Source organism: Anopheles arabiensis, chromosome X (genome assembly GCF_016920715.1).
Source record: "Anopheles arabiensis isolate DONGOLA chromosome X, AaraD3, whole genome shotgun sequence".
Taxonomy (NCBI): Eukaryota; Metazoa; Arthropoda; class Insecta; order Diptera; family Culicidae; genus Anopheles; species Anopheles arabiensis.
Window position 1 is genome coordinate 10700405 of NC_053519.1, and position 25678 is coordinate 10726082.

General features: G+C 45.6%; 1 protein-coding gene across 4 annotated transcripts; it reads right to left on the reverse strand.

Annotated features, from left to right (window-relative positions):
* On the reverse strand, window positions 1-24144 carry LOC120905940 (myelin transcription factor 1-like). 4 transcript variants are annotated; one of them, XM_040317296.1, is made up of 14 exons: window positions 23718-24144; window positions 11376-12082; window positions 10315-10387; window positions 10198-10238; window positions 9923-10111; window positions 8695-9829; window positions 6012-6214; window positions 5706-5913; window positions 5428-5592; window positions 5284-5346; window positions 5048-5196; window positions 4896-4985; window positions 4074-4492; window positions 1-2121 (listed from the first exon to the last, which is right to left on the reverse strand). In XM_040317296.1, exons 2-14 carry the CDS (start codon window positions 11962-11964, stop codon window positions 1120-1122), a joined length of 4326 nt encoding a protein of 1441 aa, XP_040173230.1. In that variant the 5' UTR covers window positions 11965-12082; window positions 23718-24144; the 3' UTR covers window positions 1-1119. The 4 variants fall into 4 exon arrangements, with proteins under 4 accessions (XP_040173230.1, XP_040173229.1, XP_040173228.1 ...); XM_040317295.1 differs by having other exon boundaries at window positions 1-2118; window positions 5428-5619; XM_040317294.1 differs by having other exon boundaries at window positions 5428-5619.
* Between the last annotated feature and the right edge of the window lie 1534 nt (window positions 24145-25678).

The following is a 25678-nucleotide window of genomic DNA, read 5'->3' on the forward strand; positions in this document are numbered from 1 at the left end:
TATGGGACAAATACAATCAGTTTTATTTTAACTCGTATTTATTTTAACTTATGACATAAAACCGGTTGGCCTTAACAACTACCCTTTTCCTGGTGAAGTAGAGCGTCACTCCGCGGTACACCACATTCGCCGCAAACCGTACCGCGGCGAGCTCACGCATAAAATCGTATCCATACCGTGCGTGGTCGTGCATGTGCAATGGCGATAGATTTCTATTTCCACACCGCACAGGGTGGAACCGACACGCGCTTGCCTAATACAGTACCACAAGCACTAGCATATTTTCAAGATATCTTTGTTTCTGTTTACGCACCTAACATTCCTACCTTTGTTACACATGTATCGCTTTATTCGTATCTTCATTAGCGTTGATGGGTTGGGCTTTGCTGGTTAGTCGAGACCCACCGGAAGCTAATGATATCTTTGCCCTGTTTTGCGCTACAATTATGTATGTATTAGTGTGAGTGTGTGTATGTGTTTATTTTGTTTTAAACGCGTGTGTTCTTGTTTGTCAGTCGGCACGCTAAAATGGACTAAATGTCTGTCTGCGCTTTTTGATATGTGTCTGACTGATCCTGCGGAGCGTCGCTTCGTACCCTGGGGTAAAACAATGTTGTGCATTGCAGCCGCTAATCAGGCAGCTCTGTAAAGCATATTTTGGTAACTCAGTGTATGTTTGTTGCCACATCACGGAACTGCCACTAACTCAGTCTTGTTGTAACCAAAATTACATACTTTTCGGGGTTTTTTTACTAAAAGAAACACAAGAAGAAACAAATGAACATAGGGAAGCACCTGAAGGCATGACACTTACACATCGAATAAAGGTCCGTAAGAGTTTTATAGGTATATAAAAAAACAAGACGTTTTGCTCATTATTTCCGCCTAGAAGTATGCAATCTACATCACAAAAATATCTATTGCACAAATTGTTATTATCATGCTTCGCTCCCGTTCACCAGCCTTCCTTACGAATCAATTAAATTGTACACACACCCACCCACCCACAAACACGCACAAAGGTAACGCAATCGAGAACTGTTCGCAACGTAACGTATACAATAAATCCATCGCCTTGGGATGGTTGTTTGGCGAACAGTCTCAAGCCGATCGGACCGCTTAGATCGGTGCTGGCAATGCCATCCCCATGAACCCATCACCAGCCCCAACCGGAGGGCCACCACCACCCGCACCGCCCACGCTAGACAGTTTCATCGTATCGTAGAGTGGATGCGGTTCCGGCACCGGCCCGAGGTTGGTGTAGATCGGCCCGTTCCCATCGTACAAATGGTGCATCGGGTGGGGCGGCTGGGGCTGGTAGTGGTGCGGCGCCATCATGCCCGATACGGCCGCCGGGCCAGGCGGGACGCCACCGGCACCGTGCGCCCCGAGATGATGGTGCGAGTGCAGATGGTGATGCTGGTGGTGATGGTGGTGGTGATGCTGGGGCGTCACCATCGGGCTGCAGGTGGACACGGCCGTGGTGTAGGTGTGGCTGCCGGACTCGCCGTTGGCAGCGGACGACGCCGTTGACGGCGAGGTAGTGGACGAGGTGAGCGGCTGGGAGGAACAGAGAGACTGCAGCTTGGACAGGTAGTTATCGTACGGTGGCTCCTCTGCCGGGGGCTCCCGGTGCGTGCGGTCCGGCGTTCGGGCCAGGTCGGAATGCTCGTGCCCACCGCCGCCTGCTGACTGAAGCGATCTCTGGTAATCCTTGGCAAGCGGGTCGGCGCCTGTCAGCTCGTCCCCGCGCTTGTCGAGCGCACCGCAGCAGATGGAACCATGGGAGGAGGCGAGCAGATGATCCTGGCCGAGCTCAGTGCGCCTGTGATTGTTGTTACCGTCGCCATCGGTATCGGAGTGCAGCGTGTGCTTGCCGGTCCCGATGGTAGTGGTGGTGTTGTTGTTATTTTTATCGTTTATACTATTGATGGTGTTGGCCAGCCGCGGATCTTCACCATTGGCGAGCCGGACGTTGGGGGGCTCGTGCGTCGCCAGCGTACCGTCGCATCTGGCGGCCGACGGTATCTTGACGTGCTCGAGCATGGTTATGACGTTGTTGCGCAGATGATCGTAGTAGCCCGTTACGTTGCCACGACCTGCAGCTGTCTCGTTTTCCTGCTAGGGGTTGGATTGGAACATTTACTAATCTCTTCCCGCACCGCACCATGCGTAAGACGTTCCAGTTAAATAATATCGAACCAAACGAAAGGATTTCAATGCTAACAGGACCGTTGGTGGTGATGGGAAGAATAAAGTATTCGTTTTGGAAGCGATTCCAACTAGTTTGTGGAAATCGATTTCCGGATAAGAGGGCGGGTTTTCGGAATCAGTTTCCAGAAATCGGATCCGGAATCAGAATCAACTCCGGAATCGACTTTGGATTTGGAATCGGATCCGGATTCAGAATCGACTCCGGAATCGGAATCGACTCCGGAGTCAGAATTGATCCCGAATTCGGAATCGACTCCGGAATCAGATCCGATATCGAAATAGGCTCGAGAATCGGCATCAGCTCCGGCACCGGTTCTAGAATCAGGCTCCGGAATCGGCTCCGGAATCAATTCGATCTCCATGAGAATAGGTCTTTGGGTCCTATGTAGCTACGATTGAATCGATAGCCGCTAAGATCTCAAATTTACTTGTAAACGATCCATTCTCATGGAGATTCCGAGACTGATTTCGTTTCTAAAACTTTTGATTTCAATGCTAGAACTGACTCTGATTCCGATTCCGACGATTCCGGAGCTATTTCCGGACCAATTCCGATTACGGAGCCGATTCCGGAATCAGAGTGAGCTCCGGAATTAATTTGGAACCCGGAATCGGATTCGGGTAGTTCCGATTCCGAACTCTCACCACTAATCGTTAGAAGTACAAATGTGTCACGTTTTGGTAGTCTGGTTTAGAGAAAGTATTTCCAATAAAACAAAATTTAAGTTGTTGTTTGATAAATAATTCAATGTTTTTCCCCAATTTGTTGTTATTAATTCAATAATTCATTAACGTTTCCCCACAGTTTTTTAAATTCCTTCCGTATAAATTTACAGTATTCACAACCGTGTTTTCTGAATGAGAATAACATAACATAATATCCTGACCTACAGAATGTTGTACATTTTGAGCTATCCTCTAAAAAGTTTTTTTAAAGAATGAGTGCTCAACTCTATCTGCCTTTAAGATATGCGAACCCACATTACTAATCTAGCTTTTTAAAGCGAACTCATCGTTTCCTTCTGTCGCAATAACACTGAACAGAATCGCAAGAAAAAAAAATTGCTCCTATCTTGTTCCATACAAATCCTAATAAAATCATCATATTAACGATAAAAAAGTGAATTCAACCGTTCACTCATACGGCCAACTCTTTGCCGTGAATGGAATGAGTTCTTTGTTGTAGCTTGCTTTATTTTGCCCTCTCGAGAAGAGAGAAGAAAAAAAAAACAAGCACATAGCACACAGAGGGAGAATGTTTGGGCATTTAGTATCGAACCAAAGGCGGCGGGAAGACAAATTGAAGGGGGAAAAATAGCGGTCACTGTGTGACGTGAGCTGGTGCCGGCAAAACTCGAACGAATGGAGTAATAAAAACAAAACTCGCTGGCAGGGGGAGAACCAGCACGACGATCCAGCACACTCGACCCCGTGGCGCAGAGCATGGGCAACGAAAACCGTTTTATGAGCGATCGTATCAATGGGGGGACGTTTATTTATGTTGGTTGCTTTTTTATGGCTTTATTGAATTTGATTTGTCGTCAGCGGACGAGCGAAAGGGGTTGGTTGCCTGCTTGTTTGTCGGAGTACAAATCTTTTGCTCGACTCGAGCGTACGGGGGAGGTATGTGAGGGAATGTTATGGTGCTAGACACACCGCAAAACACCGAAAAAAAAGAGTGAGGTGGAAGTGCAAAAGGAAAGGAATGTCGGAGAACCGCGCACCAAAATAACAATGAAAACAATAACTAAACACTAAAAAAACAAAAACAAAAATCTGTCTTACGCATCCCGCACTCACCGATCCGAAAGTCGTGTTTAACGAATCAAGCTCGTTTCAACCAACCTTAGCTTACGTACCCGTTCGGCGTGGCTAAGCTGCGTCTCCATTGCGGTAATGTCGGTCTTCAGCCGGAGCATCTGCGACTCGACGCGGGCGTTCTCCCGCTGCAGCTCGGATATCTCCGCCTCGAGCGACAGCAGGTCTTCGCCGGCTCCGGATGACCCACCAGCACCACCGCTCTCGCCGCTGCCCACGCCCGCCGTCCCATCGCTGCCGACTCGCTGTTCACCCTGCTGCTGCTGCTGCTGCTGCTGCTGCTGTGCGGTCGGGTCCTGCATACGCGTGCCGGACCGCAGGTGGGAAAGGGACATTGAGGAGCTGGGCGATAGTGCGCCCTGTGATGGTCCGATCGCTCCGTTCGGCAGGTTGTTCGCCGTATTGCCACCATTGCGCGTGTCGTGATCGGGCGAGTGCGTCATCACCAGGTCGGACATGGCTGTGTGTGTTATTGAAAGAGAAATTTACAATCGGTGAGAACGAGTTTAGAACGAGAGGAAAATAAAGTCTACCCGATAGTATGCAAATTGCATCAGAAGATGTTTCTCATAGAATATGTTAAAAGGTATATTTAGTGCCCATATGCGGAAAATCGGGAGAAGTTCCTACCATATTATTATGGTAGGTGTATGATAGCCATAACTGGCTACATAACATAACTGGCTATCATATAGGATAGCCATAGCATTCAAAGTGTTAAGGGCATCTTTATCGGTTGGGTAGTATTTGTGCTCTCGAGCTGACAAATCGAAAACCATATCAAATGTGTAAAATAATGCCCCGCATGCTTAAATCTTTTTAACAACTCTGTTACTGTTACTTTTTTAACTCTTCCGACTTACCGGAAAATGGTTTTCCATATCCACCGTCGCTTAGATGTTCCTCCGAGTATTTTGCCTTCTTGATGCCCTGACCAAGCGAGTTAGTGAGCGCTGGAACGAAGGTCAAGGAAATAAAGATACCTAGCAGAAGGTTTATGCGTGTGCGAACTCACCATCACAGCCGTTGGTCGAATTCGACACGCCATCAAACTTCATCGAGCCAAGTTTGGCCGAGTGTTGTGGCTGGAGGTCCGCCGAGCTGGGAACTCCCGAGTCCATGACGCGCATACGATTCCGGTTCGCTATCGGACAGCCGGACGCACTGTGCGAGGAGAGGAAAAGAGCCAAACGTTCGAGTGAGCACACACTGCACACGAAGGAAAGCACTACCGTACCGCGTTTTACGTACCTGCGATGGGAGAGGAATTTTCCCGTGGAATGTCCAGAACCATCACAGCCTGGAATGGGACATCTGGGAGCGAAAAGAGAAGCGAAAGAAAATATCACGGTAGCATCCTCTCCAATCACGATCCCCGTCACCCTGCTGCCTTACCTAAGCGGTTCGGATTCTTGGCCGTCGCGGGGCTTGCTCTTCGGTTTGGTTGCCCGCGGGCATCCGGACAGGCTGCGGTGGGAGGAGTAGTTACCGGTGGCATGTCCGGAACCGTCACAGCCCGGCGTCGGACACTTGAGCTCCTGCGTGTTCGAGTGGTACTGTCTGTCGGTGCGCGAAAGTCCAGACAAGCTGGAACGAAACCCGTAAGTTTGGTACGGCCTGGCGTGTTAGTAAGCGTGTGTATGTGTCCACTGTCCTGTGCGAGGGCTACTCACCCATCCTTTAGCAGCTTGTCGTGCGACGGTATGTGCGATGGTGGAGGCATCGCGTAGCAGGACCCGCTCGACGAGTAGCCCGCGCCCGGCACGGACGAGTACGGGCCAAGGGACGCACCGTACGGAGGGCAGGCCTGATAGTTGGAACCGTAGCCGGGATAGCCGTTTGCGTACTCCACCATCCCGTAGCCCGGATGAGGACTGTAGCCTGTGGGTGAACGATGGGCGCGCGCGTTCGATTAAGCTGCCGCTTTTGTTACGCAGATTGCATACGTGTTAGGCGTACGCGAGTATACGAAAACTCACCAGTATGATCCCGGTAGCCGTCGAGATAGTGGGAAGCGGCACTGTCCGGTGTCGACTCTCGGCTGTACCCCGGCCCCGGTGGGCCCATGAAGCCGAAGCTGAGTGGCCTTGGGGGGCCACTGAAGTCGACCGGTTCCGTTGGGGGCGATCGAGCGTTCGTTGCCGCGGTGCCGGCATCCTGGTGGTACTGTGGACTCGTGGAGCTACGTCAAACACACACAAAATAGCATACATATCACTTGCTGACGATATTAAAAGGTGTATAATAGGGTCTGGAGTGACTAAATGGGTCTAAATAGCTTCAATAATTATGGTATTGTAAAACTATTTGTGCAAAACTAATTGCATTGATGCTGTAACCGTGTCGATAACTGTTTTAATCGCAAACAGTATCCAGTAGTATACGCCTATTTCCTTAACAATAATTAGGTAGCTCGTAATTATGTCATCCAAGTTCTTGGAACGCTACTCTAAGCTCAACTTTGATGACTACTATCAATCAGTTGTAATCGACAAGGCCAATTGTATTTGACGACTCATCATCAGGAATGCCAAATACTTCATTTACCCATTATGTTTAGGAGTTTTTTTTCTCATCTTTGGTTCGCTCTATTCTTAAGTTCAACTCACTCTATCTTGGACCTCATCCATTGAGACATGGTCTAAGCCAGTGCTCTCCAACTTTTAAAGATCACGGATCACTTGTGTTTGAGGATACATTTGCCGCGGCCCACATATATTAAATGTATATGTTTAGTAACCTAAGTTCAAAGCTTTTTGATCAAAACTATGTTTAATATTAATACTCTATACATACCTGTTTTAATTTCCCTAGATTCAGGGTTACCCAAGATTTATTTGTTGGTTTCCATATTTTTTAGGTGTTGTCCCATGATTTTTTGGCCGTTTCCCAGAATTTTTTGGGACAATTGAATTGATATCCAATCGGACGGTTAATTATTAAATAATTATATTAATTAATCCAATATTCCAATATTCGTTCCAATTAATTATAGGAACGAACTAAAAATCTATGGAATACGATGAATAGATCGAGAGACGACCTCAAAAAAATATGGGAACTGACCAATAAATCGTGGGAAACCCTGTATGGCAAAAATGAACGATATGTATTGTAATAAGGTTTTCTATTTATAGAATCAAATCTTTCGCGGACCACGTATGTTCACACCACTTGTGGTCGTTGGAGGTCACTGGTCTAACCGAATCATATCGATCCATTGTAGATTTACTAATGCTAATGTAGGGTTACTCTACTAAAGGCTGATCAGTATTACTTTCCAGCGGCTGCTTGGATGCTTTTTGCTTAGCTTACATCCATACAATGGCAATCACTTTGGTTATGGGTAACGCAAAGCTTACTACGTTTTGAGTGTTTCGAGAAGTATGGAAAGAACGATACAAACTACACTCATATTTCAATGGATGGATGCTGTTGTGTGGTTCTTTGAGAATTTCCCATATATTGGTCTAATTTGTGGCTGCAGCATAGCTAAAGAATTTCAACTACGATGTGTGAGGACAGTTTTCCAACAAGTGGTCCACGAAACTGTACAGGAATCCTCAAAGTCAGAAGATAGGTGTCCTAATTTTATTGGCCGCCACTGCGCATCTAGATGGTTGAAAACGTCGCGGCAACATTCATACAAAAAAGTATCCGAAACAGGGCTATACAGGCTTTTGATGCTTATCAAATATCACGCAGCCAGATAGTCAATCGTTGCTTAGGGTGACGGTCCATGAGAGGTTTGAACACAGAATGGGCATGTTGTTAAGTCGTCCGAGTTGAGTTGAGAAATCTAATAGGAACACAACTGGGTGGACTTCCATGATCTCAAGAGATTAAGGTACTATTCTGGGCCCGAATTTCAAAAGAGAGCAGTATCAATTCCTGGAATGAAGCCACGATATGTTTCAGGACCTTTATGGTATCTTAATCAGTTCAAGGACGAGTATGGGTTTGGGACCAGTTCCAGTAACGGCAGGATCAGTTCCACGACCGTTGTGGTTTCGGGATCAATTCCATGACCGGTGTGGTGTCAGGATCAGTTAAACGGCTAGTAAAGGGTTAGGATCAGTTCCAGAGACCTACATTGGATTGAAACACCTACATTGGATTGAAATCAGTTCAAGCACCAGAATGAGTTCTGTAAAATTCCAGGATTGACATGGGTTCGAGATTAGTCCCAACATCGCTATGAATTTTGAATTAGTCTCTCTTAATGCATCCCTTAGAATTAAACGTAATCTGTAAAAGTAAAAGTAATCTGGAATTTGCGTTGCTCATACAAAAATTCTTTGCACGCATTCTTCTTCTTCTTCATCTATTTTGCTTAAACGTCATACGCGGACATGCAAATTAGTTAATGCGCAAATTAAGTAATCAAAAACAAAATGCATCTCTGGGACCGTATGTTCCGCATGTCGGCTGTGTTTAATGCTGTTTCGGTTTGCTTTGACTTTCACATCTCAACCCAGTGCTTCAAAGAACGTCTCCGGCTGCTGCCGTGGCCGGAAAACTGGGATAAAACTGGAGTGAACTGTGACAAAAAGCTTTGCTGTGCAATGTTTTGAACCCAAACTACCCAACTTAATTAAGCCATATGACCCGTTGAAGATTAACTAATAAATAATAATAATAATAATCTCGCATCAAACGTACCTGTTAGGCAGTCGGCTAACGCTCAGATCAAGCGTATGTCCCTGGGGGCTCGGTATGTGTGGACTGTTCGCCTTGATGTGGTTCGGGCTGGTGCCGGGTTTGGGGCTGAGCTGCGTGTCCGACTCGTCCTTGCCGCCGTTTACTGTCAGCTGTCCGTTCGAGGAAGACACACCGTTCGGCGAGTGATCGGTGGCCGGTGGCCGCTCGCCGGTGGGCGGTGTCGCACCGGGCGAACCGACCGCCCGCAGCGTGCCCTCGCTGGACGTCACCTTGACGCTGAGATTGATCGCGGAGTAGCCGGGTGGATGGACCGGGCTGGCAGCGCAGCCGCCCGGTTGCTCATAGTGATAGACGGGCCGCGGGTAGATAGGTTCGGTCGACGAGCTGTTCTCGTCCGGCATCTCCACCTTCAGCAGCGGTGGACCGGGCGGCGGCAGCATCGCGTCCTGCTGCTGAGCCGCGGTGCCCACCGTACCGACCGGCGGTACGGTCGGTCCGGTACTGGCCGACAGTCCGACCGCTGTGTAGTCGTCGAGTGTGGACTGTACTGGCTGGTAGACGGAGCCGTACATGAAGCTCTTCTGCATGCCGTACCCGGCGGTGTCGTACCGCTCGAAGGCGCCGGTATCGTAGCCGCGGGTCGTGTAGGTGCCAAGATCGTACGAGCCGCTGGCCGCCGGGAGTGTCTGGCTCGCGTCGTAGTGGGCCGTCGTATACTGGTGCTGGTGCTGGTGGCGCGCATCACCGATCTGCCCGTACCGGGCAAGATCCTGATCGCGGCCGTAGCTGCTTTCGAGCATTCTGCTGCCGGAGGCCGGTTGCTCGCCGGTGGTAGCGGTGCTAGTAGTGTGGCCGGTGTCGTCCTGCCGCTCCGTCTTGATCACCGGTGTCGGGGGGCTGCTGCCGTCCGAGCTGGGGCGCGACTGGTCGCTGTCCGGTTCGGGCGCGCCGATATGCTTACTGCTAAGATCCTTCACCAGCCGGCTGTCGGCGGCCGGTTCGGGTTGTCTGACTCTGGCCGCTTCGGTCGGTGCGTGCTGCCGCGGTACGCTACTGTCGCGTGCTGCTGCTACTACGTCATCCGCCGACACTGCCAGTGCCGAATGGTACTCGCCCAACTGCTGATAGTTTAAAACTGCACCGGCAACGGCAACGGCGGATAGAGAAAATTATGGGATCATGGAAAATTGTTTGTGTGTGTGTGTGCGTGGTTATGATGGCTACAAACCTGCCGTATGTAGCTTCTGACGAAAGAGCAAACCATTCTGGTACTTGAGCTCGCGTGCTGCTGCCTTGCTGGCCGCTGCCTTCGGGCAGCCGGACAGGCTTCGGTGCGAATTGCGCCCCGCACTGACGTGTCCGCGACCGTTACACCCGGGCGTCGGACATTTCAGTATCGTTTCGTGAAGCGCTAATACTACGGACCGGGACAGAAAGACAAGAGCGCGTGTTAGGAAGCAACAGAAACGGGGCAGCTGCTGGGAAGGGGCAAGCAACACTTACACTCAGACGACACTTTATCACGCCGTGGACATCCGGACAAGCTGTTGTTGGAGGAGGCAGGATATGGAGTCGAGTGCATTAGTGTCTGGGCCAGTAGTGCCTCGGTACTCAACCTACCTGCGATGATGTGAATAGAGTCCGGTAACGTGCCCTAGCCCGACGCAGCCCGGAGTGGGACACTTGCTCGATTCTGCAAAGATCGCCAAAAACACCGGGGGTAAACATCAAAAGAAGTCACATTTGAACACGGAAAAAGAGAGCGAGAGAGAGAGACGCGACGATTCCTTGCGTCGATCGCAATCAAGGATGTAAAGTTTGCTTTGATACCTATCCGCGTCCGTACTAATTAAAGGCAAGTCATCAGCAAAAGACTCTTTGCCGGGGAGCGAAACAAAACAAACAGAAGAAGAAGAGAAGAAGAAAAAAACGGTCTACCGAACATTGCTCAAGAAAAAGACCACTACATGGCATCCCGCCAACCCCCGGCTACGAGCAGCAGATGCGGGAAACATTTTTGCAACAAATTCTCCAACCCCGTCTGCCCTTCGGGATGAAACCCCAGGCCCTTTGGCTTTGCCGAATGCTGTGTGCAAAAATTCCAAGCACGTAGTTTTAAAAAACGGGAAAAAGGGAATTTTCCCACCCTCCGGAGCACGCTTGGACGGGGGTGGTTAGCTGCTGCTGCTGCTGCTGCTGGAATCTGATTGTCGGAGTTGTCGGAGCTTATTAAGGAAGTTTCCAAACAGGGACAGGGACAGAAATGGGCCACCGGCTAGGGGTACGGTTAAAATGTGTGAGAAAAAATCAACTCCACACTCTGTCGTGTCGTGTGCCGTGAGGGATGTACACACACACAGAGGGTGGAATGTTGTCCAGCAGGGCTAGCAGAGGGTTTTGGGTTTTCGGTCGGCACCGAGAGCCCCCTCTTGACTGACCGACCGAACACTGGCAATGAACCTGCCAAATCCCCGAGAGGATTTTTGAGGATTACGAACCTAACGTTGATTGGAGGGTGGGGATAATGCCACTCCAGGCCACATTCTCGAGCGATGCTCTTGGACGGCCTGTGCTATGAGAGCCGCCGCACTGCTTGGCTGTGACAACGGGGGGGAAACCACTGTCAGCGCGCCGACAGTGGGACAGGAAAATTGCTGCGATAATGAGGAGCGAAACCTTACCTTTCAACCCGGCTGTGTAGGTGCTGTAGCGTCGGTAGCTAGCGAGATTGTCCGGTTCCGTGCCGGACGATGCCGAAGGCGCCCGTGCGCTACTGCTGCCGCTGCTCGGTGCGTTCAGGCCCGCTCGATGGGACGCGCCCGGTGTCGAGGTGGAACTGGTGACAGCGTTCTCCGGCCCGGGACTGATCTTGTTGCGAGCGCGCTGCTCCACCGACTTTAGACCGGCGTGTTTGGGCGTTCGGGTTGGGTTGGTGGCGCTACTGTTGCCGTTGTTGTTGTTGCTGTTGCTGCTGCTGCTGCTACTGTTGCTGCTGCTGCTGCTGACGATGCTGCTGCTAAGACTCTGGTGCGATATCCGACTGTCGGCGCGGGAGTGATCATGCATAACACCGCCGCTTGCCGGCCGGAAGTGTGCTGGTGGTGGGGCTGCTGCTGTTGCTACACTGTACTGCGTACTGCCGCCGCTGGTTTTGGACGTGGAGGCACTAGTTAGACGGTTGCGTGGCAACACTGACTCCATAGAGCCATAGAGGCCGGCGCTCGAGCGGAGCGGGGGGTCGCGACTGGTCGCCGACGATCGCTGGCGCATAGCGCGGTGCGCTCCCGCCGAACCGGGGTGGAAGGTTTCGCCTCCCGCTCGGGCTGCCTACATCCTTCCGCGATGCCGGGGATGCCGAACGCGCCACGACACGTGATCTCGGTGGAAGCTGGAAACGGTTACGACGGTGCATGTTTTGTTTTTGTGTGAGTGGAAAATAAGGAGCGTTATTTATTATTAAAATCTTGTTGGTGGAGTTTTTCTCGATGTAACGCAGTTATAGTCAAATAAATATAAAATAAAATAAAATAAAATAAAATTTAGTTCAGGAGTTTCCAAACAGCGATCAAAACATTGAAATTATTAAATGGAAAATGCGGAGGGAGGAGCGGTACTTCAGAAATTGATAGAAATCGAACAAATGTGTGTGATCATAAAAGGCACGAGCAGTGTAAGAATTGGTCGTGCATTAAATTCAGTAACTGTAAGGCGCAAATTGGTCGCTACAAGTGGACGGGAGCAAAGGGAACAAGTAGGAACATAAAACACAGCATCAGAGAGGAGGGAGGAGATATCATTGTGAAGGGTTAGAATGGAACCAATGAATGGTGTTTGAGCGATTCGTCAACTTTGGAACACGTGAGATTGGTAAAATCCAATGCCATTTGTCCTAATAATCCTATTCTTAAGTATGCTCTCAAGACAGTGTAGAGAATATGCTCCTGAAAGCTGAGCTTAGTATCTAAACCGAACACCTACATCTTTTGTGTGGGTGACACGACATAAAAGTACACCGTTGATGATATAATTAAATATTAATAAAGGGTTAAAAATACTTGAACATCGTCAGAGTAAAAAACAAACTGGTTTGAAGGACAATACAAAGGACATTGATCAACAAATTAACATTGACTCAGGAAGTTGTTAAAAAATATGGAAACCATTTTACTAAATACCGAAATCAAGTAGCAAATCGTACCACATTGATGCCCTGAATATCATGCCTTGGGAAAACCACGTAAACACACATACTATTTGTTTAAATTGATCTCTTAGTTAATCTTTGTTTTTAAAGTGAAATATGACTCGCAAATCAAGACTGTAGGAAATTATAAAAAAAGACAAAAACAAATCCAAATTAAGAAATTAGAACGAGTCGTTACAAAATGATTACAAGGAGACTATTAGGAAGGAATGGGCCAAAGACATCCTAACAATCAATCAGAACAGATGAAGATATCCTTTTAGTACCAGCAAGGTGGATTAAAGAGATCAGATGATGCAAAAGGGCCTTTGGCGGATCGCCACATGTGAGAGACCTTAAGTCAGTTTAAAACCATTATACATTGGGTTTCGCTAACAAAGCATAGCAAAGAGAACATATTTCATGGTTATTTAGTACCCTTTTGCATGATTGATGATTCTGACTCTTTTTTGGAAACGAAATTGAAAAGCAGGTAAGAAAGAAGTACCATTCTCACATAATTAAATCTTCTATGAGCCTCGTAGATAATAAGGAATAAATTTAGTTCTTATCCTTAAATATGTTAAAAACACAATAAACTGCACAATAAATTTACAAAATAACCCTCGAACTATTATTGTTTACTGCAATATCTGTGTTCAGTTTATTTTTGAATGTAAAATAAAAAACACGCAAAGCCCAAAATAAGTACATTAAGTATATTAATGTTTTTTATTATAATTAAAAAAAAGTTGTAGATAAAATATATGAACAAGTTTAAAAAAAAGTAAACAATGGTTTGAATCCTGGGGAACTTATGTCAAGTGACGAATTGTCAAAATCCCGATTCCACTACCTGATCTCTTTAATCCACCTAGGTTACCAGGGGTTGAAGCGAGATTTAGCATTTTTGTCGCGTTGTTTTAAAAACTAATTGGAGTTTACCAGAATATGCAATATATTACGTTTTTTGGGGTATAGCACAGCTCTTGTGTCGAAATATTACCACAGGTAGCAGAAATCCTTAGAAATACACGAAATATTCAACAAAAAGAGTGCAAAAGCTAAAATAGTTGCAGACCGTGGACGACCCAAGCTTTAAATATGAAGGGAGTGGTGCGGATGTTTTGGCGGCAATCTAGTTGGAATAAAATTCCAGAAAATTGCCGACAAAAGCTTAACAGCTCCGACCGACCGTATGCGCCATAACATGCGCGATTATAACCGCGGTAGGCATAAGACGCATATTAATTGCGAACATTGTGAGATCTAGCTGCCTACGACGACATTGACGAGATGAACAATTTTTGTAAAGACCTTAGAGAATGATTTACTAGCCAACAGAATCGCTAACGAGTGTTTGCATATCGACATCTTCAAGCTAGCCGAATCTAAATTATCACACTCATTTTTTTTTTTTCAAAAAATATCATTTCCAGGTTCATTCAAACTGCTAACGAAAGTTCTTTGCGACCTGGAGGAAAGACTTGGCGGTCCGTATTTTGGAAAAAATGGTTTTCAATTTGGTTCTTTCGGAAGCTCGACCTCCAACATGCGCGTTACGTAACTAATTTAAATTTCTTTTATAAAACAAAGATATTTTTGTAAAATTCGAATTTTTGAAGCAATTTTGCGTTACTTATTTTTTCCTTGCACGAAACTCGTAATCGGTTGTTAAATTAATATTGAATCGATGCTTCTATTGACATATAATCAAAGTGGTAAATGTATTTCGGAACGAGTAAAAAATTAAACGACTGTTTGGTGATATGCTCCTACTTTACACTCACAATAGCCTTGAATTAGAATATTTAAGTTAGACCGACCCGCTAGAAACCAGACTGCAAGCTGGCATTCCACACCGGCTACGAGCAGACGAAGATGTAACGCTACACCGGCCACGAGCGGACAACGGCGACATGCGCAAGTAATGCGACACGCAGACCGATCGTGAGAACGGACCAATGCAGCCAGCAACCAGCGGCCTCGTTAGAATATTAGCTCGTTAGGTTTAGGCAGTCGAAGTCGAAGTCTAGCATCAGCAAGATGTAGTTCATAGTTTAGCTTTAGTCAGGAGTAATCCTGTTAGTGTAAAATAAAAATCTTTTTTATGGCCAACCGGCCTAGATAAAGATTAACTGGCGCCCGAATAGGGACCTCTAGTGAAGTGAAAATCAAGTGACGAGTAGTGATCGCGAAAGAGCGTAATCACACCGTGCTTAGAACATCTCCCGATCGCAGATTGCAGCCGTGTGTATGAGCACCTAAGTAGCCGGTAGCAGCCAATAACTCGTTGCCGGAGGAAAGGGACAACGCCGACACACCGAGAAGGAAAAATTCACCGGAGGCCCGAGCAACAGAAAACCAACCCCGTCAGAGGAGGTGAAGCAACCAGCCCCGTAAGAAGGGTGAAGCATGAATTTATTAATGTAAGTAAAACTTTCAATCATAGTAAGTATAAACATTTATTAAAGCGACAAAAAATATTAAAACATTATAATCAGTGTTAAAGTGAGTGATTAGTGAGTGAAAAGAAAATCATTATCACAAAAGTTAAGTCAAACTGGAGGAATTAGTTCAATCATTACGACAATTCTCAGTCACAGTAAAATCTATAGATAACGAAGAAAAACTAAATGAAAATTCTCATTACGACGAAATTTCTCGCGAAGCAGAATTAAATTTTTTAGGTTAAAATCAGCTTTACCATATTTTATATACCATGGTAAGGCAGGTCAACAAATTAAAATTCTAATCGACACTGGATCTAATAAAAATTTCATCAACCCTTTACATGCGAAAATTTCTCACGACGTTATAAAACCATTTTTTGTATCATCTGTGGGAGGAGATTTACTCATCACAAAATATTCACAAGCTCAAATATTTGCCCCTTATTCCGATGTAAATGTCAAATTTTATCATTTGCAGGGACTAAAATCATTTGACGCCATAATAGGTTATGATACCATCAAAGAAATGGGAGCATTTGTAGACGCTAAAAGAGACAATCTAGTTCTTGAAAATTTTATAATACCTCTCTCACTTCATCCATTACAGGAAGTTAACAGAATTGAAATAAGAGACACACATCTTAACCACCAAGAAAAAGAAAAATTACATTTATTTCTTAACAAGTTTCAAGATTTATTCCAGCCACCCGACGAAAAGTTGCCCTTTACAACAAAGGTAGAAGCAACCATAGCCACGAATGATACGGAACCAATTTACTGTAAGTCATACCCATACCCTTTGTCCCTCAAACAGGAAGTGGAAACACAGATAAAAAAATTATTAAATAATGGTATAATTCGACCATCTAGGTCACCATATAATTCACCTGTGTGGATAGTTCCCAAAAAGGTTGACGCATCTAACGAAAAAAAATATCGACTTGTGATCGATTACAGAAAAATAAACCTGAAAACTAAAAGCGATAGATATCCCATTGCCGATACTTCAACAGTACTTGCCAATCTAGGAAATAATAAATATTTTACAACACTCGATCTAGCATCGGGATTTCACCAGATTCGTTTAGCAGAAAAAGATATCGAAAAAACCGCCTTTTCCATCAATAATGGAAAATACGAATTTTTAAGATTACCTTTCGGTCTGAAAAATGCACCTTCGATTTTTCAGAGAGTCATGGACGATGTTCTTAGAGAACATATTGGAAAAATTTGTCACGTATACATAGACGATATAATAGTCTTTGGAAAAACATTCGACGAACATCTGAAAAACTTGGAAATTGTTTTGAATACATTACGAGAAGCCAATTTTAAAATACAGCCAGACAAATCAGAGTTTTTAAGAACAGAAGTTGAATTCTTAGGATTCATTGTTTCAGAATATGGCTTGAAACCACATGAGAAAAAGATAGAAAGTATCTTAAAATACCCCGAACCTCAAACTATTCGAGAACTTAGATCATTTTTAGGACTGTCTGGATATTACAGAAGATTTGTTAAAAATTATGCAGCTTTAGCAAAACCTTTAACAAAACTTTTAAGAGGGGAGGATGGCCAAGGCCACTGCAAAATTACAAAAAATCAATCTAAAAATTTTCCGATAAAATTTGATGATGATGCCAAACGAGCTTTCAAAACTCTTAAGGAAGTTTTATCATCCGATGATGTTTTAGCATACCCCGATTTTGATCATGATTTTATTTTAACTACCGACGCTTCTGACAAAGCAATCGGAGCTGTTCTTTCCCAGAACGTTAATGGTGTTGAAAAACCAATAACATTCATATCTAGAACACTATCAAAAACAGAAGAGAATTATGCTACAAACGAAAAAGAAATGCTTGCTATAGTTTGGGCTTTACATTCTCTACGTAATTACATTTACGGTGCAAAAATAATAATATTAACAGATCACCAACCTTTAACATATGCAATGTCACCAAAAAATAACAATGCAAAATTAAAGCGATGGAAAGCATTCATAGAGGAACATAACTATGAGCTAAGTTACAAACCTGGAAAAACCAACGTGGTAGCTGATGCTCTTTCACGCATACAAATTAACTCACTAACTCCTACACAACACTCTGCCGAAGAAGATGATCTTTCTTTTATCCCTTCTACCGAAGCTCCAATTAATGTTTTCCGAAACCAATTAATTTTTCAAAAAGGTACTATTAGTTCCTACGAGTTTGTAAACCCCTTTCCTAAGTTTAAAAGGCACACTTTCATAGAACCACAATTTTCAATCGATTTTATAAAAGACAAACTTAAGAGATTCATGATACCTGGTATAATAAATGGCATATTCACTGATGAGCCAACCATGGGGATCATTCAAGAAACCTTTAAAAATCTATTCAATATATCAACCATGAAAGCAAGATTTTCACAAACTCAAGTTCAAGACATTTGTGATCAAGAACAACAGATAGAAGAAATTCGTAAAATACATAACTTTGCTCATAGAAACGCTAAGGAAAATTCATTACAAGCTATAAAAAATTTTATTTCCCTTCCATGAGAAACAAGATAGAACAATATGTTAAAAACTGCGAAACTTGCAAAGTAGAAAAATACGAAAGAAGACCCCCTGAATACATACCAGTTAAAACACCAATCCCAAAATATCCAGGAGAAATTGTTCATGTTGATATATTTGCGTATAATGCAAATTTTTTATTCATCTCGTCAATGGACAAATTTTCGAAATATTTGAAATTAAAACCAATTAAATCAAAATCCATAGCAGACGTTAAGGAAGTACTGCTACAATTATTATACGATTGGAATTTGCCTAGACAAATTATATTTGATAACGAATGTACATTTGTATCGAACGTCATAGAGCAGTCCATACTAAATTTAGGTGTATCAATTTTTAAGACACCAGTGAATAGATCAGAGTCAAATGGACAAGTGGAACGTTGTCACTCCACGATCAGAGAAATCGCAAGATGTACAAAAGGTTTGAATCCAGACATGAGCTTAATTACCTTAATACAACAAGCCGTGTATAAGTATAATAATACTATTCATTCTTTTACAAAAGAGACTCCCAGAAAAGTATATATTGGAGAGCAATCAGAAGAACTTTCATTTAGAGATAGATCAAAATTAAAAGAAAAAATTGAGAGTAAAATTATAAAAATATTTGAAGAAAAAAATGAAAAGATTAAAGATGATAAGTACCAAGATTACGAACCGAATCAATTTGCGTATGAAAAAAATAAAACTATGAATAAGCGTGACAGTCGTTATAAGACAGTGGTAGTTAAGGAAAATCATCCAACGTATATAATAGATTCGAACAATCGAAAAATCCACAAAATAAATTTAAGAAAAAATTAATGATATAATTATGATTTAATTAATTTTCTATTACAGAATCGCGTTTTTCACCCTATATGGTGTTCTACAAGCTAGCATAAACATTTTCGACATAACAAACAACCCATTGGCTATTGTTCCGTTAGGACAAGCAAAAATTAGGATCGGATACTTGAGGACGATTCATCCAATTGATCTTACCGAGCTAGAAGAGATAATTTCTAGAGTTTTTGAAAATAGCACAAACAGTACAGGAAAATCCCCATTGCAAAGTTTAATTAATTTGAAGCTCGAAAAACTTAACGCCACAATTTCTAAGATTAGGCCACGTAGACTTCGAACGAAAAGATGGAACAGTAAAGGTACCGCCTGGAAGTGGATAGCTGGCAGTCCCGACGCAGAAGATCTAACGATAATCAACACCACCCTGAATTCGCTCATCCTACAAAACAACGAGCAGCTATTAATCAATAATGGTCTCAGCAGAAGATTCCAAGAAACAACCAATATTGATAATCATGTTATCGACCTTCAGAATAGGATCCAAAGGGAACATCAAACTGAGATACAACATATCATTAAGATAGCAAACCTAGACGCATTACAAGCCCATATAAAAACACTCCAAGAAGCCATACTTGCCGCTAAGCATGGGATACCGAATAGCGAGCTACTATCAATAGAAGACTTAAACACCGTTGCAGAATTTCTGGCACAAAATGGCATTTACTATACATCAGTTGAAGAAATGTTAACACAAGTCACAGCAAAAGTTACCATGAATTCAACACACGTGATATTTATGCTAAAGTTTCCACGTCTATCCTATGAAACTTATGAGTACAACTATATCGACTCTATCATACAAAATGATAAGAGAATCTTAATCAAGCATAACTACATAATCCGGAATCTAACCCATATGTTCGAATTACCGCAGTCCTGTATCGATCAGAGCAGCCACCAGCTTTGCGAAAGTAAAGATCTGGAAGAGCCTTCACGCTGCATACGACAACTCGTACAAGGGGAGCATACAGAATGTATGTACGAAAAGGTGTATTCAACGGGATTAGTTAAACACATTAACAATGCGAATATTCTATTGAATGATGCCACTGCCGAAATTTCATCCAACTGCAGCAATATAAACCACATTCTTAATGGATCATATCTCATACAATTTCACAACTGCAATATCTTTATTAACGGAGAACTCTTTCCCAGCACAGAAGTTTCGATAACTGGTAAACCATATATATCAACCCTTGGCCTCATCGCTAAAGAAGACGGCATCAGAGACGAACCTTCAATTGAACATCTTCGAAACATAACATTGCAGCACATAGAGAAACTACATACCATCAGCCTGGTTAATAATTCCCTCACATGGAAACTTCATATCTTTGGGTCAATTGGGCTAACGACAATTGTTCTGATAACAATAGCAATTTTATATTTCATTACCAGTATAAGAAGAACGAAAATAAGCCTCAACATTCCAACGAACAACACCAACCGACAGGATGTCCACCACATAGAAACCTTCGTGAAAAAACCCACAACATTCCATGCTCTCGGCAGACTTTGAGGGCAAACTCATCTAAGAAGGGAGGAGTTAGACCGACCCGCTAGAAACCAGACTGCAAGCTGGCATTCCACACCGGCTACGAGCAGACGAAGATGTAACGCTACACCGGCCACGAGCGGACAACGGCGACATGCGCAAGTAATGCGACACGCAGACCGATCGTGAGAACGGACCAATGCAGCCAGCAACCAGCGGCCTCGTTAGAATATTAGCTCGTTAGGTTTAGGCAGTCGAAGTCGAAGTCTAGCATCAGCAAGATGTAGTTCATAGTTTAGCTTTAGTCAGGAGTAATCCTGTTAGTGTAAAATAAAAATCTTTTTTATGGCCAACCGGCCTAGATAAAGATTAACTTTTAGTCTTGGATTTGTTATGGTCAGGAAACAGTTTAAACGTTGTAAAGCTATTTTTTTATTTTACATTTTATATTTTGATCGCAAGTCGAATAGTACCTGAGCAATTCACTTCGATGTATTTCTTAAGCTAGCAACTTTATTGATACTAGTTATTTTTCTACAGAGAGATGGGAGATAAAGTAATGCCAGGATATTTTGCAAAACATTCTTTATCAATTTTTGTAGAATAAAATCGTTTCTTTAAACAGTATATTCTATTTGAAAACAATCACATAATATTCTTCTCAAATTTCTATGAAAACGGGGTGGAATTAGGGACACAAATACATACATCTCACTAATAAGCAACCTTCTTTAAGCACTCTAACTGTCGTCAAATATTTGACCGTAACGAGGTATTCCAGCAGATGGCCTAGAGCAAGCATGTCGATGAAAACGGTGCATGTAATATTAAAATACATTTTGATCCCTTTTTAAAATCAAAGCACACACAAATGCGCTCATCCCACACATAAACACATTCACACACACACACACATTGGTCAGAGTGAATTTAAATAATGAGAAGAAAAGCAGTAGCCCTCCCCGGCAACACCCAGCATCGCTTCCAGCCCCGGCCCGAGCAAAAGTGTCAATCAGTGTTAGCTCTCTCGTACGAGGGATGTGCGAGGGTGGGAGTTTTAATTTTCCCTTCCCAACCCCTTTCAAACCATTTTCGCAGGTATGTTGGGATTTTTGTCATTGGCGAGGGTGTATAACCAGGGGGGGAGGGGGGCGTTTTTTCGGCGGCAATCACTTTCTTCCACAACACTGGGGGGGTGCGGGTGGTCTACACATTTCACGCACCACAACCTCTAATGGTAAGTAATTCCAGTGCACCACCCCTCCCATGGGGGTTGCTGTGGGTCGACCGGGAAACTGAGTGCCGAAAGGGAAACAGGTGGTGCAGGACAAAGGTGCTAAAGCCATGTCCAAAGCCGAAACCTTAGAGGACTAGTGGGCCCGAATGCCGCGCACTGACCTGTGTGCTGTCCGGTATGTTTTTACCGTTTCAACGGTAAAAACTGTGTGCTATGGCTCGGACCAGTTTTTACCGTTTCAACGAGAGCAAATTTCAAAATTCCCCTTTCCAAACTGGAGGACGACCGTTCGAGTGACACTGGGCTTTCGGCAACGTGGGTCGGCAATGTGCCCGTCGGAGTCGGATGACGGTCGAAGACTCGTTATGAAATCTCCCCAAAATTCTTGCTTATACTCCCGCTCCCTACCGTTTGTTCCCCAAGCGCGCATACATTATAGCACGCATTTGTTCGGAAACACAAAAACCAGAGCCAAAACCAGTCAAACCAACCAACTGGAGTATGGATTATTGGTTCGGGGCCTTTGTTCCAGGCAGTGCGAGATAAAAATCACGCCGGCAATTGTCTTCGATTTTCCCAACATGAATAACCCACTAAGTATGCGTGTGTGTGTGTGTGTGTGTGTGTGTGTGTGTGTGTGTGTGTGTGTGTGTGTGTGTGTGTGTGTGTGTGTGTGTGTGTGTGTGTGTGTGTGTGTGTGTGTGTGTGTGTGTGTGTGTGTGTGTGTGTGTGTGTGTGTGTGTGTGTGTGTGTGTGTGTGTGTGTGTGTGTGTGTGTGTGTGTGTGTGTGTGTGTGTGTGTGTGTGTGTGTGTGTGTGTGTGTGTGTGTGTGTGTGTGTGTGTGTGTGTGTGTGTGTGTGTGTGTGTGTGTGTGTGTGTGTGTGTGTGTGTGTGTGTGTGTGTGTGTGTGTGTGTGTGTGTGTGTGTGTGTGTGTGTGTGTGTGTGTGTGTGTGTGTGTGTGTGTGTGTGTGTGTGTGTGTGTGTGTGTGTGTGTGTGTGTGAGAGAGAGTGGAAGGGAACGGGGAGAATCGACTACCGGAGAGGCATCTTTTTATCACAAACCCTTTGTATGCGTGTGTGTGTTTGTGTTTAATCACTGCAAACAGGAACTACGTGATTCCCGTCCCTCGGTGCGGTCGGGGATAAAAAGGGGGGGCAAACATGCCGAATGCTAAAAAGGGCAGACGGGAGAGTAGTGAGCGAGCCCTGGAAGCGTTTGCTGTCGACGAGATGAATTTTGGCTCATTTGCGCTTGTCGCTAAGAAACGTTTGCGCCCGCATGCTGCCGTCGTCGGAGACGCGCGCAATTTTCCCGAACGGGCACAACACAATGCCACACGTGCTGGATGTTCACTTTACAGCTCATTTCTGGTGCAGTAGTAGCTTGAGCCCAATAGCGAGCGAAGAAAGACACTCCAGCACGTGTTTTGCAGACATCCACAGCGAACATTGGGTCGGCTGTAGGTTTTTTTTTCAGTAAAGCAATTTTTCAAACAATCTACAGACTCGATCAGTCGGAATAATGGGTCAAACGGGAATTACAGAGACCTAAAAAATAAATAAAAAATAAAAAATAAATAAATTCAGTAGTGCAAAGACTTTAGCGATTGCTCACAGTTGAAAGAATGCCAAAAAGGAGGTTCAATAGAAAAACTGGCTAGCGGTTTAACGCTATTACGACTGCTGCCAACGACTGGTTGATAGGTGTGTATGTGACGCAGGTAGCTACGAACACTTCCTTGCAGAGCAGCCAGCCCCCTTTGCTTGGCGAGTATGCACATACACTAGCAAGGCGCAGGCACAAGCGACGTGTCTCCACGGACGAGCCTGTCGAGCGTGCTGTACACACGAATTGTTTGATGATATTAAGCCATTGGCAGCTCTGGTTGATAGGTGCTCGGGCAGCAGTCGCTTACACGCAGCGACCCTGTGAACGCGATACAATTACAGTTCGGCCGTGCTACGGGTTGCCTTTGCTTGATGTCCTTTCTGTAGTTTGCACCTGCTGTAAGCACTGCTCGGTGCACTAGCACTCAATTTTGTCAATTTTGTCCGGTAGATGTGAAAGTGTTGTGTTGTTTTTTTTTTCAATTCTCAACCTGCACCACACCTAAGTCTTTGGGGCACAACGAACGAACAATAACAAATAACTCCCCCTCCCCCACAAACACACACTCACGCTCACATACACACACACACACACACACACACACACACAAACAGCACTTACTCACCTAGTGCGCGTCTCTCGTTAGTGCACGAGTGTTTTGCCACCTCCAGGGACACACTGCTACACTTGCTACACCTTCTGCTGCTAGCTTGACGAGCAAGTTCTATTGCACTGCCACTACTTTGCACTGCCCGGAAAGAATCCAAGCCCAGAGCGTGTCCCGGCCGTGCCCGTTATCGTGTTCCGTTCCGATAAGCGGCACAGAAATTGGGCCGAAAAGCGTCACCCACACGTCACAACACGGCAAAACGTTCAACACCGTGCGGGGCCTACACGTTGCCAATACACACACACACACACACACACACACCCAGAACCCACACACACGCACAATCACGCGCGTAGGCACAAAAGCTGCTGGCGTTCAGGCGCGTACGCGTGTGACAAACGCGTCGACGGCTACACTCCTGTCTGCACCGTGCTCGGAAGGCGTACTGCTGCAGTCTGCCAGGCGGGCGAAGGAATCCTCGAAACCGCCCGACCCGAACGCCGTCGCCCGGACGCTCGGATCACTCGGCTGCGGGGCGGAGTGGAGGTGAAGTACCGCTTGCTAGCACTCCTTGCGCTCGCTCTCTCGCTCTGTCTCAGCAGTCGCTTGCCAAACGGCCGACTGCAGCATCCTGCAGGTCTCGGGTTCGGGACCCGACGACGGCCGATTGTCGGGCACGCGCGCGCCTCTTCCCCTGCGCTGGAATGGGGCCGAACCGGCTGGATGCGGACGCCTCGTTAGGACGGCCCTTTCCGTTCAAGTGGGAGGTGTTGCCTTTTGCGGCGTGGGGAGGACCGATCTCCGGTGCAAGCTGCTCTGCTGGGCGGTGGCGTGCGATTGGTTTGGCCAGTTGATGCCTTCCCGCTCGGTGCACCGGCGGGATACCGGTGCACTACGGTGAGCGTGGCAGGAAGACATTCCCAATGCAGGGCTGCTTCCCCCCCCCCCCCCCCCCCAGTCATCCCCTTTCCAAACGGAATTGTCGCAATTTTAGGTGCGAAGAGGAATTACACGCTTTTGAAGCGAAATCCTTCCTGGACGGACAAACTGCATCCTGCCGGAGGGGGCTGCATCTCCCTTCATGCATCTCCTCCACCAGTCTTTGGTCGGTTTAATGCACACTGAGAAAGAAATAAAGAAAGATGGCAGAGCTGCAGCTGCCAACGGAACGATCCCGAAGTCCTCGCCAGCTACAGGTTCCGTGCCTGCCCGCCCGTACCACCATGGCCAGCGATCCGGTGCGGGTGGGTGGACCGTTGATGCATTTTCCCGCGAACGAGCGAGACAACACGTGGCGCACGGTGGGCCCACCCTGGGCCCACGTACTGCGGGCGGAACGGATTGCATACGCGCAGGCGCGCACGTGGGAGGCGCCCGCCTGTAGTAAAAGGGGAAGTTGCGGGCCCGCTGTTTGGCCGGCTGCACGGCGAAGGCTCCCGCTCCCTGGCAAATGGCAGGCGAAGGTGGCTCCAATTGGGATACGCCTTTTTACGCGCGCGCCACATACCGGGGAGTCGCCACGGAACGCGTTGCGAGTGTGTCGGGCAGCAAAGGCAGCTCGCCACGGGCTCTCGCAGTGCGTGCTGGCATTCCGAGCAGGGTGGAGCGTGTGTGTGTGTGTGTGTCTGTGTGCAATGCGCACCGAAGGGAATGGATTTTCAGTTGCATGCGAGCGCACACGAGGTGGAATGAAGTCTCTAGCGCCAGGCTGAGCTTTCCATCTGCATGAAAGTGCATGCAAAAAGGGAGTATTTTAAGACAGCAGGAAGTATTGTTCGGACGAGTAGTAGTAATGCTGTGTGTAGCTGTGGCGATTTGAAAAGTAGTGAAATTGAGGAAAATTATATTAAAAACCATGATTTACTCAAATTAACAAAAATAAGTAAGGATAGAAAAAAATAAGGAGAAAATTACAAACAGTTAGCTGATAAGAGAGAGGTGAATTGCAAATATTGAAGAAAGTAGCATCCAAAATT